The sequence below is a fragment of the Salvelinus fontinalis genome, chromosome 3 (genome assembly GCF_029448725.1).
Source record: "Salvelinus fontinalis isolate EN_2023a chromosome 3, ASM2944872v1, whole genome shotgun sequence".
Taxonomy (NCBI): Eukaryota; Metazoa; Chordata; class Actinopteri; order Salmoniformes; family Salmonidae; genus Salvelinus; species Salvelinus fontinalis.
The window spans coordinates 10,151,946-10,172,986 of NC_074667.1; the positions used below are offsets into that span (position 1 = coordinate 10,151,946).

Here is a 21,041-nt window from a genome sequence, read left to right on the forward strand (position 1 = left end):
TCGTAGCCTGTGATTGGTCTTTTTCAGTACATGGTCCTGAATGATGACAAATGTAGTAGTCAGAATGGATCACTGTTTAATTCAATCTATTGATTTGTAGCGAACTTTAAAATCATTCATGTTGGGGATCAAACTTGATCATAATAAACTAATTTTAGAGACCAAAACCTCCCTCAAATTTTGGGGCCGTTCTGGCGATTAGAATTTACGTAGGCTTTCTTGGCCAAACCATGGCTTTTGGCACCGCTAGGTTGCTATTGAGTAGACGACCAGCAGAGCTTGTGACTCCATGCTCCAGACCAGAAACTGGGGACCTGCTTTGGACATGTAGAGGTACTGTACAAAAGTACAAATACATGTCCTTTTATTCCATTCCACCAAACCATCTAACCATGGTTCACCAAGTCCTCCTCCTGGCCTAACCAGGTACAATGCTGGGAAATGGTGCTTTAATTTTGATTGTTTTTCTGGGCAGAGCTGAATAGTATTTATGAACATATAGTATGTCTGAAAGTTGCAGTCTAATTTGATTCCATTTATTATTTAATACATTTTACTGCAGTCCATCGCCACAGCAATAGTTGCAACATCATTATAAATCCATTTGCTGCAACCTCTATATAATTGTGACTTGTCTAGTGTTACTGTTAATGGTGTTTGTCATCATTGACACTATGGGATGTGTTCCAAATGCCCCCCTTTTCCCTACATAGTGCATTACTTTTGACCAGAGCCCTGGTCAAAAGTAGTGCACTATTAGGGAATAGGGGGGCATTTGGGACGGGCCATTATGGCTTAATAAGGCAGCGAGGGATCCCATGGCTCTTCATCATTAGCCTTCTAGTAATTAAATTGTACCAGACTGACAGCAAAGACTCACTTATTGAAGAGGGTTAATTACTGCGAAGACTCTGCAGCGTGAGAGAGAGATTCAAACCCACGCACGCATGCATACATGCACATACACACACACACACCATCACCTGTGGGTAGGGTGAAATTAAAATAAACACTCTTTCGTCACAGGACAGGGTGATAAAATGTCATGGCTGGGTGTTGGAACAAACACTTGTATCTTCCTCTTTCCTCATCTAACAACCCTGGTGTCTGTGTTAATGGATTTACACAACTCCCAACTCTGTCACAGTTCTCTCCTATGTCTATTCCCAACTCTATGTCACAGTTCTCTCCTATGTCTATTCCCTATTCTATGCAACAGTTCTCGTATGTCTATTCCCAGCTCTATGCAACAGTTCTCGTATGTCTATTCCCAACTCTATGCAACAGTTCTCTCCTATGTCTATTCCCAACTCTATGCAACAGTTCTCTCCTATGTCTATTCCCTATTCTATGCAACAGTTCTCTCCTATGTCTATTCCCTATTCTATGCAACAGTTCTCTCCTATGTCTATTCCCTATTCTATGCAACAGTTCTCGTATGTCTATTCCCAGCTCTATGCAACAGTTCTCTCGTATGTCTATTCCCAGCTCTATGCAACAGTTCTCTCCTATGTCTATTCCCAGCTCTATGCAACAGTTCTCTCCTATGTCTATTCCCTATTCTATGCAACAGTTCTCTCCTATGTCTATTCCCTATTCTATGCAACAGTTCTCTCCTATGTCTATTCCCTATTCTATGCAACAGTTCTCTCCTATGTCTATTCCCTATTCTATGCAACAGTTCTCGTATGTCTATTCCCTATTCTATGCAACAGTTCTCTCGTATGTCTATTCCCAGCTCTATGCAACAGTTCTCTCCTATGTCTATTCCCTATTCTATGCAACAGTTCTCTCCTATGTCTATTCCCTATTCTATGCAACAGTTCTCTCCTATGTCTATTCCCTATTCTATGCAACAGTTCTCGTATGTTTATTCCCAGCTCTATGCAACAGTTCTCTTCTATGTCTATTCCCAACTCTATGCAACAGTTCTCTCCTATGTCTATTCCCTATTCTATGCAACAGTTCTCTCCTATGTCTATTCCCTATTCTATGCAACAGTTCTCTCCTATGTCTATTCCCTATTCTATGCAACAGTTCTCTCCTATGTCTATTCCCTATTCTATGCAACAGTTCTCTCCTATGTCTATTCCCTATTCTATGCAACAGTTCTCTCCTATCTCTATTCCCTATTCTATGCAACAGTTCTCTCCTATCTCTATTCCCTATTCTATGCAACAGTTCTCTCCTATGTCTATTCCCTATTCTATGCAACAGTTCTCTCCTATGTCTATTCCCTATTCTATGCAACAGTTCTCTCCTATGTCTATTCCCTATTCTATGCAACAGTTCTCTCCTATGTCTATTCCCTATTCTATGCAACAGTTCTCTCCTATGTCTATTCCCTATTCTATGCAACAGTTCTCGTATGTCTATTCCCTATTCTATGCAACAGTTCTCATATGTCTATTCCCTATTCTATGCAACAGTTCTCGTATGTCTATTCCCTATTCTATGCAACAGTTCTCATATGTCTATTCCCTATTCTATGCAACAGTTCTCGTATGTCTATTCCCTATTCTATGCAACAGTTCTCTTCTATGTCTATTCCCAACTCTATGCAACAGTTCTCGTCTATTTCCTATTCATCTACGTTCATGCCATTTAATTCCTGCACAATTCCATTGATAAACTCTACTTACCCCCTTTTCTAGCAATGAGCCCCAAGTGTGTGAGCTTTGTATTTACATGTTAAAGGTGTAATAAAGGGTTAATAAATGCCGTCTTCTCCTTTGCTTGTGTTGTAGGAGATGAAAAGGGCCGTTGTTTCACCATTGAGTATGTGATGCCCACGAACGTGCAGCTGACGTCGGAGTCTACAGTTAGTGTGCTGAGTAAGTGAAGAAGACTTGTCATACGCTCATCTCAGTGTCATCTTCCTCTGTTCTGGGGACATATCAAGTGTCTTAGAGTCGTAGTGCCGATTTAGGATCAGTTTTACCTTTTTTAGATCACAATGTACAGTATAAGATAACATGGACAGGCGGATACGTTAGGAATACGGGCTCTGGTCCCGAGCACAAACACACCTGTTCTGTTGTGGGAGGGCATAAAGGTAGGGCCAATAGTTTTTCCTGACTGTATGACCTGGCAAGTCATTAACTATCACATAACTAGAGCCCAGACTTTTTCCAGATCAGATCACATGGTCAGGAAGAGATCCTGGCCTAACTCCTAGGCCGCCAGACAGACTGCTGTCACTTTAGGCCTCAAGATATTTCTGTTGTTAAAATGTAAAAAATAACTTTGACATAAGTTCAGTGATAGATGAGGGGTATGCCTGAGGAGAGGAAGAACATGTTTCATCGTCAATCCCACAAGGTCCATTCTGATAATGTCAAACAAAAGGAATGAGTTACAATGGAATGTCCTTCCTTTGCCTACATTACTCACAATTATCATAATGAATAATAGTCAATTCGGTGGACAATGATGCGATACACATACTGTATGTCGTATACATATGTCATACCCCCAGAGGTACTCATGGTATGCATGATGTATGCTTTGAAGCATGGCGTGTGCCAGGGGTAGGTAACTAGATTAAGCCGCGGGACGATTTTTGTCTGAGCGGATGGTTGATTATTATAATTTGTAAAGTGCGAATTGACCACAAGCCCAAAAAGAGATTTGAATTTGAAAATAACACGATCACATAAACTCAGCAAAAAAAGAAATGTCCCCTCACTGTCAACTGCGTTTATTTTCAGCAAACTTAACATGTGTAAATATTTGTATGAACATAAGATTCAACAACTGTGACAAACTGAACAAATTCCACAGAAAAGTAACAGTCAGTATCTGGTGTGGCCACCAGTTGCATTAAGTACTCCTCCTCATGGACTGCACCAGATTTGCCAGTTCTTGCTGTGCGATGTTCCCCCACTCTTCCACCAAGGCACCTGCAAGTTCCCGGACATTTCTGAGGGGAATAGCCCTCACCCTCCGATCCAACAGGTCCCAGACATGCTCAATGGGATTGAGATCCGGTCTCTTCGCTGACCATGGCAGAACACTGACATTCATGTCTTGCAGGAAATCACGCACTGAATGAGCAGTATGGCTGGTGGCATTGTCATGCTGGAGGGTCATGTCAGGATGAGCCTGCAGGAAGGGTACCACATGAGCGAGGAGGATGTCTTCCCTGTAACGCACAGCATTGAGATTGAGCTTGTCATTGCAGGCAGTCCGATGATGCTGTGACACACCGCCTCAGACCATGACGGACCCTCCACCTCCAAATCGATCACGCTCCAGAGTACAGGCCTCGGTGTAACGCTCATTCCTTCGACGATAAACGCAAATCCGACCATCACCCCTGGTGAGACAAAACCGCGACTCGTCAGTGAAGAGCACTTTTTGCCTGTCTTGTCCAGCGACGGTGGGTTTGTGCCCATAGGCAACATTGTTGCCAGTGATGTCTGGTGAGGACCTGCCTTACAACAGGCCTACAAGCCCTCAATCCAGCCTATCTCAGCCTGTTGCGGACAGTCTGAGCACTGATGGAGGGATTGTGTGTTCCTGGTGTAACTCGGGCAGTTGTTGTTGCCATCCTGTACCTGTCCCGCAGGTGTGATGTTTGGATGTACCGATCCTGTGCAGGTGTTGTTACACGTGGTCTGACACTGCGAGATGATCAGCTGTCCGTCCTGTCTCCCTGTAGCGCTGTCTTATGCGTCTCACAGTACGGACATTGCAATTTATTGCCCTGGCCACATCTGCAGGCCTCATGCCTCCTTGCAGCATGCCTAAAGGCACGTTCACGCAGATGAGCAGGGACCCTGGGCATCTTTCTTTTGGTGTTTTTCAGAGTCAGTAGAAAGGCCTCTTTAGTGTCCTAAGTTTTCAGAACTGTGACCTTAATTGCCTACTGTCTGTAAGCTGTTAGTGTCTTAACGACCCTTCCACAGGTGCATATTCATAAATTGTTTATGGTTCATTGAACAAGCATGGGGAAACGGTGTTTAAACCCTTTACAATGAAGATCTGTGAAGTTATTTGGATTTTATGAATAATCTTTGAAAGACAGGGTCTTGAGAAAGGGACGTTTCTTTTTTTGCTGAGTCTTTTTTTGTGGAAATACTTGGGAACAGATTTAGTCAATTAAACACATTTTTAGCTGAATGTTGCCAACCCCTACCATATGCTCTGTGTAAGAGAACATATACATCCATATGGCACAGGCTTGGGATGGACTGAATGGATGTAAGGTAGAGTAGTGCTACAGTGGTCCCAATTGACACACATCCACAGAATCTACACAACTCCCCCCATATAGATATATGTTCGTGCTATTCCTGACTTGCCTCTGAGGCATGGCTCGTTCCACTCTAACAAGGGATACGGGGGAGATATGAAAAATGCAAGGCGCAATTTATTTTGCGAGATGTCCCTCAGGCCAAATGCAGATGGATACACACAGGATGGGTAATGCTCAGAGAGGCACTAGGACCCTGGAGACACACTGTCAGAGGTAATGCAGTTTGAGTAAAATACAGCGAGAGAGAGAGAGAGAGAGAGAGATTCCCATAAGGCCTAAAGTGAAGAAGATGGGAGAATGAAGATTTACTTAACTCGGAAAGCAGTAATAAGACCTGTGGGGGGTCTGTCTCACTCACAATTTAAATAATTGCAAAACCCACAGACCAGACCAATATACTACCAGACACAATTGTATTCATTGAACAAGCATGGGAAACCGTGTTTAAACCTTTTACAATTAAGATCTGTGAAGTTTCTTTTTTTGATGAGTTTATGATGACGGGAACCGCTCATCACCAATTCCTTGTCCTTACCGACCACCGCAATTTGGAGTACTTAAGAAGTGCTAAGAGGCTCAACCCCAGACAGGCTCGTTGGGCGCTTTTCTTCAACCGCTTCAACTTCACCGTCACCTATCTGTCTGGCAAGAAAAATGTGAAGGCCCGATTTCTTTTCCCATCTATTTGATTCCCCTTCCTCTAACCCATCTCCCGAGCCCATCCTGCCTCCGTCTTGTGTCGTGGGACCCATACAGTGGGAAATCCAATCAGCCGTCCAAGAGGCCCTACGCCACGACCCAGCACCTCCCGACACCCCTGCAGGCAAGACCTACGTTCCGGCGTCCGTCAGACCCCAGCTAATGCAGTGGTGCCATACCTCGCTGAGTTCTGGCCATCTCGGGATCACCCGGACCACGGAGCTACTGACACGCAAGTTCTGGTGGTCATCCCTAACAGAAGACGTTAGAGATTACGTGCTTTCCTGTCCCGTCTGTGCATGGGCAAAGAGCCCTCGCCAACTACCTACCGGTAAGCTCGAGCTTTTACCTACACCACACAGACCATGGTTGCACATCGCCATGAATTTCCTCACTGATCTGCTAGACTCTTCGGGCTTCACTACTATTTTAGTTGTAGTGGACCGGTTCTCCAAGGTGGGCCAACTCATCCCCCTTCTGTATCTACCAAATGCCATGGAATTGGCCGAGTGCATGTTCCAACAGGTGTTTTGTTTGTATGGGATCCCGGAAGACATTGTTTTGGATCGGGGACCCCAGTTCGTCCCCAGGGTGTGGCGAGTCTTCTGCGACCGACTGGGGGTCTCCATCAACCTATCCTCCGGATACCATCCCCAAACCAACGGGCAGACGGAACGCCTGAATCAGGAAATAGGGAAGGACCTTCGCCAACACTAGACCCACCAACCACACGAGTGGAGTCGCTATCTAGCCTGGGCCGAATATGCACAGAACTCCCGGGTGCATTCCTCACTCGATCTCACTCCTTTTCAGTGTGTCCTCGGATACCAACCCAAGTGTTCCCATGGGAGACAGAGCCCGGAACTGTGCCTGCCGTCAATGAGTGGTTTTTGACAGTGTGAGCATGTTTGGGAGACAGCACATCGGCACCTACATCAAGCTTCCCTTTCCCAGAAACGGTTCGCTGACCGGCGTCGCCGACCTACTCCACTCTTCCACCCTGGGCAATGTGTGTGGCTCTCTACCTTCATTCATTGGTCCTTTCAAAATAACACAATGCATCAATCATGTCACCTACCATCTCCAGTTGGTCCGCCATTACCGGATCTCCTCATCCTTCCATGTGTCCCTTCTCAAGCCTGTGAGGTACAGCCCTCTCCATCCTCCAGTGGCGCACCCTCTCCATTTGATGTCGACGGTCCACTGGCTTATTCCGTCCAAGCCCTCCTTGACTCCAAGCGCCTGGGTGGTCGCATCCACTACCTGGTGGATTGGGAGGGGTACGGACCCGAAGAACAGTGCTGGGTCCCCGCCCAGGACATCCTCGACCCAGCCATGATACTGGCTTTCCACCCTAACCGTCCTGACCGCCCAGCTCCACGTCCCCGGGGAGGCCCCCTGCTCAGCTTCCTAAGCCGTCAAGAGCTGCTTCCAACTCACACTCTCAAACACGTAGATCCCCTGAACGCAGCTCACTTTCCAGCCCACTTTCCAGCCCACACTCTCAAGCACATAGATCCCCTGAACAAAGCGCACTCTCCAGATCCCAATCACCTGAATTCTGATCACCTGTTCACACAATATTTAGGTCAGTTCTTTGCACCCCATCATTGTGAGGTATTGTTTGTTTTGTGACACACTTCGGAGCTCTATTTTTCCCGTGATTGAATCCTCCTGTGCATGATAGTTTTGGCTTGTCTCACTAACGACGCCTTTTGCCTATTCCTTGCCTGTACTTTAGCCTATCGGATTTCTTGTTATTAACCTAATGCTTGATCTCACGGATGACGTTATTAGCCTTTCCCTGACTGTACTGTTGCCATTTTCGAGCCCCTGTGTATGACCTTCTGCCTGCCCCTGGACCCAGCTACCTGCCTCCTCCTGTGGTCTTTTACAAATAAACACCTGCTGCGCCTTGTGCTTGAAATCAGCTCTCTGTTTCCCATCGTGTTCATTACAGCTGTAGCATAGACCTACCTCTTTACCCAGGCTATGAAATTTGACCTATGGTCTGCTCCTGCTTCATAGCATAGCATAGTTGTTTATGTATTTATTTTTATTTAGCCTTTATTTAACTAGGCAAGTCAGTTAAGTACAAATTCTTATTTACAATGACGACCTACCAAAAGGCCTCCTACGGGGACGGCGGCTGGGATTAAAAATACAAAAATAAATAAAATATGAATATAGGACAAAACCCACATCACGAGGGACAACACTACATTTTTTTTTTTTTTCACCTTTATTTAACCAGGTAGGCAAGTTGAGAAGTATTCATTTACAACTGCGACCTGGATAAAGATAATGCAAAGCAGTTCGACACATACGACAACACAGAGTTACACATGGAGTAAAACAAACATACATTCAATAATACAGTAGAAAAATAAGTCTATATACAATGTGAGCAAATGAGGTGAGATAAGGGAGGTAAAGGCAACAACAACAAAAAAGGCCATGGTGGCGAAGTAAATACAATATAGCAAGTAAAACACTGGAATGGTAGATTTGCAGTGGAAGAATGTGCAAAGTAGAGAATAGAAATAATGGGGTGCAAAGGAGCAAAATAAATAAATACAGTAGGTGGAGAGGTAGTTGTTTGGGCTAAATTATAGATGGGCTATGTACAGGTGCAGTAATCTGTGAGCTGCTCTGACAGCATAAACATAGAGAGACCTAAGACGACAACATAGCAAGGCAGCAAACACTACATGACAACATGGTAGCAGCACAAAACATGGTACAAACATTATTGGGCACAGACAACAGCGCAAAGGGCAAGAAGGTAGAGACAACAATACATCACGCAAAGCAGCCACAACTGTCAGTAAGAGTGTCCATGATTGAGTCTTTGAATGAAGAGCTTGAGATAAAACTGTCCAGTTTGAGTGTTTGTTGCAGCTCTTTCCAGTCGCCAGCTGCAGCGAACTGAAAAGACGAGCGACCCAGGGATGTGTGTGCTCTGTGGACCTTTAACAGAATGTGACTGGCAGAACAGGTGTTGTATGTGGAGGATGAGGGCTGCAGTAGATATCTCAGGGGGGAGTGAGGCCTAAGAGGGTTTTATAAATAAGGAAGAAACATTGGGGATAGTCGCATTAAAGGGGTGGGAGATGAGGAAATGTTGGATGGGCAAGGAGGCATGGCTGAGTCTTAATGAAGTGGTGATTAAATAACTTCTTGAGGTCTGACCCACAGAGGGATCACGGTCGAAGATCACGGTCGAACCAGAGGCTGGACATGTTTTTAATTCTCATTTTCTTTATGGGGTCGTGTTTGTTAACAATACCACTGAAAATATCAAAAAAAGAAGGTCCAAGCGTCTTCGATAGAGGCGATCAAGCGCATTCTATACCATTTTACAGAGGCCAGTTCATGAAGGAAGGCTTGCTCATTAAAGTATTTTAGCAAGTGTCTAGGACAAATCAGGACAGGTCGTTTCAATGAGCAGCCATTACGAACACAGGCTCTAAAACAGTGGTCATTACAGAAAACACCAGACTGATACCTATCAGGATTATTTGTGAGGATAACATCAAGAAGATTAGCCTTTTCTGAGTGTTTGGAGTCATACCTTGCGGGATTGGTAATAGTCTGAGAGAGATTTAGGGAGTCCCATTGCTTTAGGACTTGGTCAGGTGGTTTAAGCATGTCCCAGTTTAGGTCACCTAGCAGGACAAATTCGGACTTGGTGTAGGGGGCCAGGAGAGAGTTTAGGGCAGGTAGAGTACAGGCCGCTGCTGATGGAGGACGATAGCACCCAGCAACAGTCAACAAAGAGCTTTTTGAAAGTTTAATACTTAAAACCAGCAAATCAAATTCTTTGTGGACAGACTTGGAGACAACCGAGCACCCGAAGGTGATCCTTGGTAAAGATTGCCACTCCCCCACCTTTGGAAAATCTGTCTTTTGGAAAAAAGGTTATAACCAGAAAAGTTAACATCAGTATTCAAAACACTCTTCCTTAACCACGTCTCAGTAATGACCAACACATCTGGATTGGAGCTGTGAACCCACACTTTCAATTGATCCATTTTAGGTCATAAGCTTCTAGTGTTAACATGCAGAAAACCCAGGTTTTTACGAGAGCAGAAGTCAGTGAAGCAGATATTAGAGCACAAGTCAGAATTGGGGCTTGCAGTTATATTGGTATGGTTAATGGAGAATCCAGGAAGAAACCATTCTCACAGTGGGGGTCCCAGCAACATCTCCTTAAGTTGAGATGCCTGTGGAGACCTTCCAGGCAGTGGAACCACCCCTTGGTGTGTGCAAATGGAATGACACCAGGAACAGAGGTAGCTATATTGCTCCTTGTTTGTCAGAGACCTCAAGAGAGAAAAGCAATCAACTGTGGGAAGTTGAAAACAGTTACAAAACCAATTTAACCAGGAAACGAATCTAGTGTTTGCTATATGCAATATTCTTTTACTGAGTCAATCAAATCATGTTGTGCTTTATCTCAGTGGTTCGAGATCACATTTAATTGACTCGTATATTTAAACTCTTCGTAGAACACAGACTCATCACAATAGATTGACTTGGATGAATTGACTGAATAAATGAATGAACGAACAAACTTACTAAATGTATCATCCATTCTTTATCTCCTTTCCCTGTTCCAGAGATGATCCGTTCAGCCACTCCTTTCCCTCTGGTTAGTCTCTTCTTCTTGTTCATTGGTTTTGTCCTGAGCAACATCGGTCATATCCGGCCCCACCGCACCATCCTGGCCTTCATCTCCGGAATCTTCTTCATCCTCTCAGGTAAATGACATATCACTTCTGTGAATGCATTTTGTTGAAATGAGATTCTTCACATTTATTTATTGAGTCTAAGTGACAGTTTACTGGACAGAGATTTAACCTAGTCCTGGACTGATAAACTATTTCAATGGAGAATCTCTGTTAGGCGGAGCGTCACAGGGGAACCCAAGAGCAGACGAAGAAACAGGGATGAAATGAACCAAGGTATTTATTGTAACACAGGGAGATATGGAGTGCAGATCCAGGGAAGCTCAGATGAGTTGTAGGAAACTAGAGGCTGAGGTTGGGACAGGGTCCAGAGGGGAATCCAGAACAGGGTAGCAAGGTGGTGAGATGTGGAACAGGAGTCAAAGCGGCAAAATTGAGCAGAGATTACGATCTGGCAGTGTGGAAGTGGCAGGACTGAGTATTTGTAGAGGTCTTGATTATAGAATAGGTTGCAGCTGGTGGGGTTCTGCTCTGACTCCAGCATACCTGTCTCCAACCACACAATCACACACAGAGAGGGAGAGTGTACTGGGGGAGTGGCTATAGGTCAAGGAGACACCGGATAAACACGAGGGCGTAGCAGGAGCAGATGTGACCATCTCCATGGACAATGTGTGTTAGTCCAAGTCTAGGTTTAATCTGTGTCAAGGAAACTGACTCGATATGGTTTAATTTAAAGTCCCCAGGACATATTCTTTGTTGTTTCATCTAGTAGTGATTTGCATGCACAATTATTACTGGCATTATCATAGAATGCAGCCCTTGTTGCGTAGTAAAAGGAAATTGGGGTCCTGTATCAGTGATCACACCATGAAAGCTATACTATCTATTTCTAATAGAATGTTGCATATCATTAACATGCTGTACAAGTACGCAAATGTATCACCATAGAATTACAACATCCTGCTTATGCAGAAGAATCTGTATTCTTCCTACTGCTCTGTCTCTCTCAAACACTCTCGTTCTCTCGCGCTTTCTCCCACCATCTTTTTCTCTCTCTCTCCATGCCTCCTCTCTCTCTGCTAGGTCTGTCTCTGGTGGTGGGCCTGGTGTTGTACATCTCCAGTATTAATGATGAGATGTTGAACAGGACCAAGACCAACGAGGCCTACTTCAGTTACCAGTACGGCTGGTCCTTCGCTTTCGCTGCCATCTCCTTCCTGCTAACTGAGGTAACTTCCTCCTTGCTTCTTCATTACATTGTAGGCCCAATCCCAAATCCACCCCCATAGCCTAACCTACCCCTAGAGTCTATGGATTTTGCTTACACCTGTCAATGTAGAGTACATATGGCAGCATTTCCCAAACTCGGTCCTATGGACCCCAAGGGGTGCACCTTTTGGTTAGTTTTGCTCTAGCACTACACAGCTGATTCATATAATCAAAGCTTGATGATTAGTTGATCATTTGAATCGCCTGTATAGTGCTAAGGGGAAAAAAATAAACGTGGGATCCCGAGGACAGAGTTTGGGAAATGCTGACATAGGGTCTAGGGGTCTATGTAGATCAAATATTTTGTGCAATGATACCCACATTCTTAAGTGTGTTGATCCAGATAAGGGGACATCTAGGTTGATTGGGCAATGAACTGTTGCTCAAGGCACAACCCTGCAGTTGTGATATCATTTGTTGAAGAGGATACTGCAAGTTATCCTGCTCCCTTGCATCTGTCATGTATCTCCAGACGGCCGGCGTAATGTCCGTCTACCTGTTCATGAAGCGCTACACGGCCGAGGAGATGTACAGACCCCACCCGGGCTTATACGGGCCGCGCCACAGCAACTGCTCCGACTACTCTGGTCAGTTCCTCCACCCGGACACCTGGGACCAGCACGGCCGCAGCCCCTCCAGCATCTCCAGCGAAGCCTCGCTCCAGATGAACCACTCCCTCCACTCCAACTACCCAGCGCTCCTCAAGTGTCCCGAGTATGACCGCATGTCCTCCTCCCCATGCTGAGGCCTGCGTGAAGCCCTGGAGCCTGGGCAGCGGGTTGCACACACATCCCCAGGAAGGAAGAGTCTGGCTGGGTTGCTGAGGTGGTAGACAAGGTTGGTCGGTCTGGAGGGTGATTGAGAGGGCTGATGGCGCCTAGGTTGTGTTTTGTGAGAGGGGGGGGGGGGGCGTATCTTTTTCCATGTGTGTGACGACCTCTTTTGAAGTCCTCTTGTAGTGCAGTTTTCTGAATTTTGACACATTTGGGAGATGGCGACCCCCACAGCCAACCTTCCATCTCTGGTTTTACTCAAAGTACAGTAGAAGTAGTGATTCTCAATCAGACCTTGTTCACCTTCGCCATACAGTACGTTCTTCATCTTGGTCAATATAGAAGCCGATATCTCCCCGGTAACCCACATAGGACTTCTGTCAACTGTATAACTTGTAAGATAATATACTATAAGTGGGTAGATTGAAAGTGAAAAGTTTTCCTCTCTTTATTTTGACTATGTGGTTTAATCATCCCGTCAGAGAGCAGGAGGTTTATTACAAGTACTTTATCAATTTGATTCTTTTTTCATCTTCCATCTCACGCTCAGTACTGTTAATAAAGACAGAGATAAAGTTTGTATATTTTTGAATGGAAAGAAACCATGAAGCTTCTACTACATCCATGGAGTCCAAATGAAGTCCCTGCAGAATTACAGTATGTACATAATGCAGTGAAAAGGGGAGAATAAAGGGATGATGAAGCTAAAGGAGAGAGAAAAGAGAATAGTGTGTGTATAGCCTCAGAACATGGTTTGATAGTCATTGAGACCATCAGATATGGAGAGCCAGTTTGAATGTAATGTAGCTGATGAAGAATGCAAAGTTGATATAAGCTAATCCTGATTTTGCTGTTAATAGTGCACCAGGCACACACATACTACTGGTCAAAAGTTTTAGAACACCTCCTCATTCAAGTGTTTTTCTTTATTATTACTATTTTCTACATGTAACACATGTAATCATGTAGTAACCAAAATATTTTATATTTGAGATTCTTCAAATAGCCACCCTTTGCTGATGACCGCTTTGGACACTCTTGGTATTCTCTCAACCAGCTTCACCTGGAATAATTTCCAAACGTCTTGAAGGAGTTCTGACATATGCTGAGCACTTGTTGGCTGTTTTTCCTTCACTCTGTGGTCCGACTCATCCCAAACATCTCAATTTGGTTGAGGTCGGGGGATTGTGGAGGCCAGGTCATCTGATGCAGCACTCCATCACTCTCCTTCTTGTTCAAATAGTCCTTACACAGCCTGGAGGTGTGTTGGGTCATTGTCCTGTTGAAAAACAAATTATAGTCCCACTAAGCCCAAACCAGATTGGATGGCGTATCGCTGCAGAATGCTGTGGTAGCCATGCCGGTTAAGTGTGCCTTGAATTCTAAATAAATCACAGGCCGTGTCACCAGCAAAGCACACCATAACACCACCACCTCCGTGCTTTATGGTGGGAAATTCACATACGGAGATCATCCGTTCACCCACACTGCGTCTCACAAAGACACGGCGGTTGGAACCAAAAATCTCCCATTTGGACTCCAGACCAAAGGACAAATTTCCACCGGTCTAATGTCCATTCCTCCTGTTTCTTGGTCCAAGCAAGTCTCTTCTTCTTATTGGTGTCCTTTAGTAGTGGTTTCTTTGCAGCAATTCGACCATGAAGGCCTGATTCACACAGTCTCCTCTGAACACTTGATGTTTAGATGTCTGTTACTTGAACTCTGTGAAGCATTTATTTGGGCTGTAATTTCTGAGGCTGGTAACTCTAATGAACTTATCCTCTGCAGCAGAGGTAACTCTGGATCTTCCATTCCTGTGGCGGTCCTCATGAGCGCCAGTTTCATCATAGCGCTTGATGGTTTTTGTGACTGCACTTCAAGAAACTTTCGAAGTTCTTGAAATGTTCCCTATTGACTGACCTTCACGTCTTAAAGTAATGAACTGTCGTCTCTCTTTGCTTATTTGAGCTGTTCTTGACATAATTGAGAGAATGCCAAGAGTGTGCAAAGCTATCATCAAGGAAAAGGGTGGCTTTTTGAAGAATCTCAAATATAAAATATATTTTGTTTAACACTTTTGGTTACCACATGATTCCATATGTGTTATTTCATTGTTTTGATGTCTTCACTATTATTCTACAATGTAGAAAATATTATAAATAAAGAAAAACCCTTGAATGAGTAGGTGTTCTAAAACTTTTGACAGGTAGTGTACCTGTACAAGAATACTACTTTTTGGCAATGGAGTATATCACTGGAAATGTAAAATGTATATTTAAAACAAGTTTTCTATCAGATTTCATATGCATAGTTACATAGGGGGGGGGCAGGTAGCCTAGTGGTTAGAGCATTGGGCTAGTAACCGAAATGTTGCTAGATGGAATCCCCGAGCTGACAAGGTAAAAATCTGTCGTTCTGCCCCTGAACAAGGCAGTTACCCCACTGTTCCTAGGCCGTCATTGTAAATAAGAATGTGTTCTTAACTGGCTTGCCTAGTTAAATAAAAAATAAATAAATGCAAGCTCTTTGGCTTTGGATTGTGTGTGTCCAAAATGGCACCCCATGGCCCTGGCCAAAAGTAGTTTGCTATGTAGGGAATAGGGTGCCATTAGGAATTTGACATTAAGGAGATACCCTGTTAGAAAAAAAATCTTACTGTGTTAAATGTGACCAACTTGAAAATACATCTTGTCTCATATACGTTATATATTTAAGCTATAGTATTTATGCCATAGTAAGACCTCATTAATTGTTCAATCTTTGTACATTTAAAAGTCAATTATCAATTTAGAGGACAACTATTGTCGATGTTCAATGTTGCGACCGATGTTGGTTATTGTTATTTATTAACAATGTTACGTTTTTTCTTGATCGGTGGTCTAATTGACAGCCTAGAAGTTTCTACCCACAGTGCGCAAATTGCAAAGGGGGGAAAAAAGAGAATAGCAAAAAAAAGGACAAGGGTATTGGAGTGGAGAAGCGTGTGGCTAAATCTAACAACATCCGATAGTGTTATGGTTGTTCAACATTTCTACATTGGAGATAATAATGATAAAATACATATGGCATGTTTCCACTTGATAGCTTTCTTCAGTTTGAAGGATAAGTCGTATATTTTGAGAAAAAATACAAATGTTAAAACTGTCAAACAAATATGAAATATCTCACATTGTCAAACACTATTTGAGTTGTTTCTTCAGATTAGAACAGTCTTCTCAATATTTGTTGCTTTCTATTGGTGTTAACACTGTATATGTTTAATCATAAACATGTACATGGACTGAAAACTTGTATATAGACTATTACATGTGTAAATTATAATCATCTGGATGTTCTACTCATTTGTAGCCATGGTAATCCATAGAACCATTCATCTATGCAGTATATCTATTATGCCTGTGGTTATAGCTGCTTTGCCTCTTGCATCGCCTATTCAAAATGTGAGATTTTGCATTTGTTGTAATACGCATAATATTTTAGAAAATATTCAAGTCCGAGAAGAAGTCATTGGAGATGTTGAAATGTATTTTTTTACGAAGAGTAATTTTCATGATGTTCAATGTGTATACTGTATTATATCTCTGTTGAAAATAAATAAATAAAAACTGCTGTATTTGATGAAGTACCTCAAGGCGGAACTTCTTGTCTCCTCTTAAAATAAACGAATATCCACATTATACTACACTACATCAAGAGACCGATTATCTCAAATCAAATGTTATTTGTCACATGCTTGGTAAACAACAGGTGTAGACTAACAGTGAAATGCTTACTTCCCAACAACGCAGAGAAATAAATAATAGAGGAATAAATAAAAAGAGTAATGATAATCTGTTGATTTGTGTGATGTGCTACACATAGTCTCCTTGTAGTATAGTGGTTCCAGGGATACTAGGACTCCCGGGGGGGTACTTTGCATATCCGCAGGGGTAAGATTCGTGAGACAATAGGCCTACTGGTAAAATACACATGAGGGGGTACTCTGGGCAGAGAGAACTTCAGTAAGCAAAAAAGGTAGGGAACTGCTGGTCTAGTAGTACAGTACTATATATTTTGTACACTGCATGGCCAATGCTCTTTACTAGTATAGTAATTGATAAAGAATTCCCTCTAGACTATTGAGATATACCCTTTTTTAGGGTATTGAGATGTGCCCATTTTACACTTAAGATGCAGTCACCATTTTAAGAGTATTGAGATGCACCCCTCATTGAGAGTTGAGATATACCCCTCATTGTGAGTATTGAGATGCACTCTTTTTAACACATAATGGGGGCTGATTCAGACCCGAGTGATGCGTACTTAAATGGAATGGAATTCCCTTTTCATGCACATTTCTCTATGTGTATTCTGACCTTGAATTTAACGCACACAGCAAAATCAATGGTGTACGCTATTTTCAGTGAACACATGAGTCTCACTGTACTGGTGTTAAAAAAACACTATCGAAAGTGTTAAAGATTTAACTCTGTTGCAGTGTTCCCCATTTTTATCCTTACCGTGTTCAAAGGAACTTGATTGTAGGTAATACGCAACACCTACAGTGTAAAACATAACACTTGGTTTAGAATACACTGGACTCAATTCGCTTAGTGCTGACGCTGTTACACTTTCTCAGTTTAAGAAATTAACACTTGTAGCGTTACAGTAAATACCTTTTGGGGTATTTTTACACTGTATGGTGTAAAGCCTAATTTGCAAATTTCTCAGGTTGCATTTTCTTTTTGAATAAATTGTAGAGCTAACACCCATGACTGTATTTGTTTGAGACAGAGACATGATTGTTGAACTCTTTCCTTTTAAAGGCCTCTGACTTTCCCCAAGCGAGTTCCTGGGTGAATGTTATCATTAAAATTATACTCTGACAATATATTACATATATCATAAGGTCTTACTTATTGGCCTAGTTGATGATCTAGTTTTACCTTCACACAGTGGTGTTAGGAAACCCCTTGTTTACAGGCCACGTCAGGCCTGCAAGTCACATTATGCTGGCTTGCAAAGTGATGTTTAATTCCTATTGGAATCCAGCTAGAGTTGGAATTTTTATTCACCCGCAACCTGCATTCAGAATGACTGTCAGGGTAGGGAGACTTATTTCTTTTTTTAACTACATTAACCATTTAAACCGGAACAAGCATTTCAGTAATAGGTGCAATAAATCAAATTAACTGATTGGATTAGTTTTGAAAAATGTACTGTCGGGTTCGATCCTCGGCTGTATCACAACCGGCCGTGATCGGGAGTCCCATAGGGCAGCGCACAATTGGCCCAGCGTCGTCCGGGTTAGGGGAAGGTTTGGCCGCGGGGGCTTTCCTTGGCTCATTGCATTCTAGCGACTCCTTGTGGTGGGCCGGGTACCTGCTGGCTGACCTCGTCGTTAGCTGAATGGTGTTTCCTCTGACACATTGGTGCTGCTGGCTTCCAGGTTAAGTAGGCGAGTGTTAAGAAGAGCAGCTTGGCGGGTCATGTTTCAGAGGACACATCACTCGACCTTCGCCTCCCGAGCACATTGGGGAGTTGCAGCGATGAGACAAGATCGAAATTTGGGAGAAAAAGGGGGTAACATACTAAATAAATAAAAATGTACTGTATGTTATGTCGTGTCTTTGCTATGCCGGATTAAGTGATATGACATGCTATTCTATAAAATAATTTCTCTGTAATTAATATTACCTAATTAAACTAAGTTGGGGCATCACGAAATAATGTTTATAGAGCTGTTATCTTCCGAATAAACTCTTAAAGACCTGGTAATCCTTTACCACAGTAGCAGTCAATCATTAATCGTCACCTTATTCAGTCTCATCTGAACGTCGTAAATTCTTGGTTATCTTCACGAATCCTGGCTAACAAGTTGAAACAGCAATACAACATTTGGTTTAATTATTTATTTACTAAATACCTAAATAATCACACAGAATTACATATACACAGGATGGATCATACATTGATGACTAATTATGTCATACAAGAAAACATCCCTGGTGGACGTAACCAATATGACAGCTGGTTACACAAACAAAGGGGTTTGAATGAAAGCGCGGGAAGACTGAGGAACAAAAGGTTTGGGTCTCTATCATACCTTAAATACAGAATCTTATGCATTCTAAATAACCGCCCATTTGGAAAAGGAAAATGCAAGAAATATTTACTCTGAGCTGCGCTTTGATAGGTTGGTCATAGATGGAATGCCAGGTTGCCCAGCAGGGATCTCTTTTGTCCTTTGAAGAATGTCTTGTGGTAGAACGGATGCGTTGTGGCATCCGTCGTCGTGTGGTAGAACGGATACGTTGTAGTACCCTGTCTTTTTTTATTTACCCCCTTTTTCTCCCCAATTTCGTGGTATCCAATTGTTAGTAATGACTATCTTGTCTCATCGCTACAACTCCCAAACGGGCTCGGGAGAGACGAAGGTCGAAAGCCATGCGTCCTCCGAAACACAACCCAACCAAGCCGCACTGCTTCTTAACACAGCGCGCATCCAAACCGGAAGCCAGCCGCACCAATGTGTCGGAGGAAACACTGTGCACCTGGCGACCTTGGTTAGCGTGCACTGCCCCCGGCCCGCCACAGGAGTCGCAGGAGTCGCTGGTGCGTGATGGGACAAGGATATCCCTACCGGCCAAACCTGGACGATGCTAGGCCAATTGTGCGTCACCCCACGGACCTCCCGGTCGTGGCCGGCTGCGACAGAGCCTGGGCGCGAACCCAGAATCTCTGGTGGCACAGCTAGCGCTGCGATGCAGTGCCCTAGACCACTGCGCCACCCGGGAGGCCCAGTACCCTGTTTTTCTGAAGAGATTGTGCGTCCTATCCTAGCCCATGTTTACAGCTGCTGCTGCTAACTCAACGGCTAGGAGGTATCACTTCTTTAGTGAATAAGAGTTTAAAGTTCATACCAAAATGCCATACTTTAAGCTCATGCGATATTCTGGCTGGTGTGTCGATCGTCACCTCCACGTTGAAATTCAACCTTTTTAACGTATGGACAGCAGTCCTCACGTCACCGGGAAAACGATGCTAATTTCATTAGGTTATTGTTGTTCAACCAGAGCTCACGCTGAGGTTGGCTTAGTTCTGTAGTTGATATTAGCCCTTTGAATGTATGGACAGCAGTCCTCACGTCCTCGGGAACACAAAGTTACATTTTCATAGTTTCCAACCAATGTCTGTTCACTTGGGCGGGGCCACTGAGTGAGCAGAGTTTTTACTTTATGAAAACCATTCTCATTTAGAAGCTAAAATTACATTTAATCTTTTCACAAATAGTTTCATATTTAAACATTTAAATTGCACAACAATTCCATGTGAATCTGATAACTAGAATGTGTAGACTTTCCAAGATACAGTTTGTCATCCTATCATCAGTAATAATGTCTCAGATGACAACTGATCTGACATCATATTCTTTAAGTACCAACGCATATTTTCAGCTGGTTGGATTACCGAAATATGGTTCTGTTCCCCACCCCTTTTGATGTTACCAGACTCTCTCTATGTTAACAAAGGGCTTTCCAACAGTCACATCTGTAGAGTAGAGAGAGGAAAGGGAGGAAGGTATTTATGGGGGTCATAAACCTCGCCAACAGGGCAACGTCATGACAGTTATTTATCTTTGTGTAGTTAATCGATCAATGTACATGCAAACACAGATGTTAAAAACAAACCTAAAAACGTGCAGTAGAGCATGCTGGCAAATATAATAATGGGTGTGGTTTTGATAGGACTGTTTTACTCGCCACAGTGTAAAACAATAACTCTGGTTATTAACACCAGCACTGGGGGGTTATTTTACACCACTTAGTGTTAATTTCACATGTACAGAGTGAATTTAACTTCTGAATCAACACTAGAAATGTTACATTAAGTGGTGTATTAATTAAAGTATTGAGATGTTAGCTTTATTGGGAGTTTTGAGATGCACCCTTTTTAAAGATTATTGCGGTGTTACCACCCCTCTGTCATCAATTCGGGGGTTCGTCCCAAATGGCACCCTATTCCCTACATAGTGCACTACTTTTGACCAGGTCGAATATAGTGCACTATGTAGGGAATAGGGTGCCATTTGGGATGCGCTCTATGTGGATAAACAGAGCGAACATCATCCACCTTTTCGAGATCCAAATGATGACTTCAGTACAGACATGCAGAAGATGGGGAGCTGTGGCATTGTACTACAATGCCATCTAGTGTTGGTTATAGAAAGACAGGTCAGAGCTTCATCTACAGTAGCACCATTCAGTGTCACTGAAAACACATTATCTCATCTACTTTGTGATTATTCTATATTTACCATGTTAAACTAAAAAAAACAGTCTCAGCAAAGATATTCAAATATTTGTC

At 43.2% G+C, this 21,041-nt stretch overlaps 1 protein-coding gene across 2 annotated transcripts in view; it reads left to right on the forward strand.

Moving 5' to 3' along the window:
* Nucleotides 1-16,320, forward strand: part of LOC129838289 (voltage-dependent calcium channel gamma-5 subunit-like) — a 31,334-nt gene extending 15,014 nt beyond the window's left edge. For both annotated transcript variants that reach the window (XM_055905175.1, XM_055905164.1), the window contains exons 3-6: nt 2,748-2,834; nt 10,582-10,722; nt 11,737-11,882; nt 12,395-16,320. In XM_055905175.1, the coding sequence (XP_055761150.1) occupies nt 2,748-2,834; nt 10,582-10,722; nt 11,737-11,882; nt 12,395-12,667 (647 nt within the window). In that variant the 3' untranslated portion in view covers nt 12,668-16,320. The remainder of the gene's footprint in view (nt 1-2,747; nt 2,835-10,581; nt 10,723-11,736; nt 11,883-12,394) is intronic.
* The last annotated feature ends 4,721 nt before the right edge of the window (nt 16,321-21,041 follow it).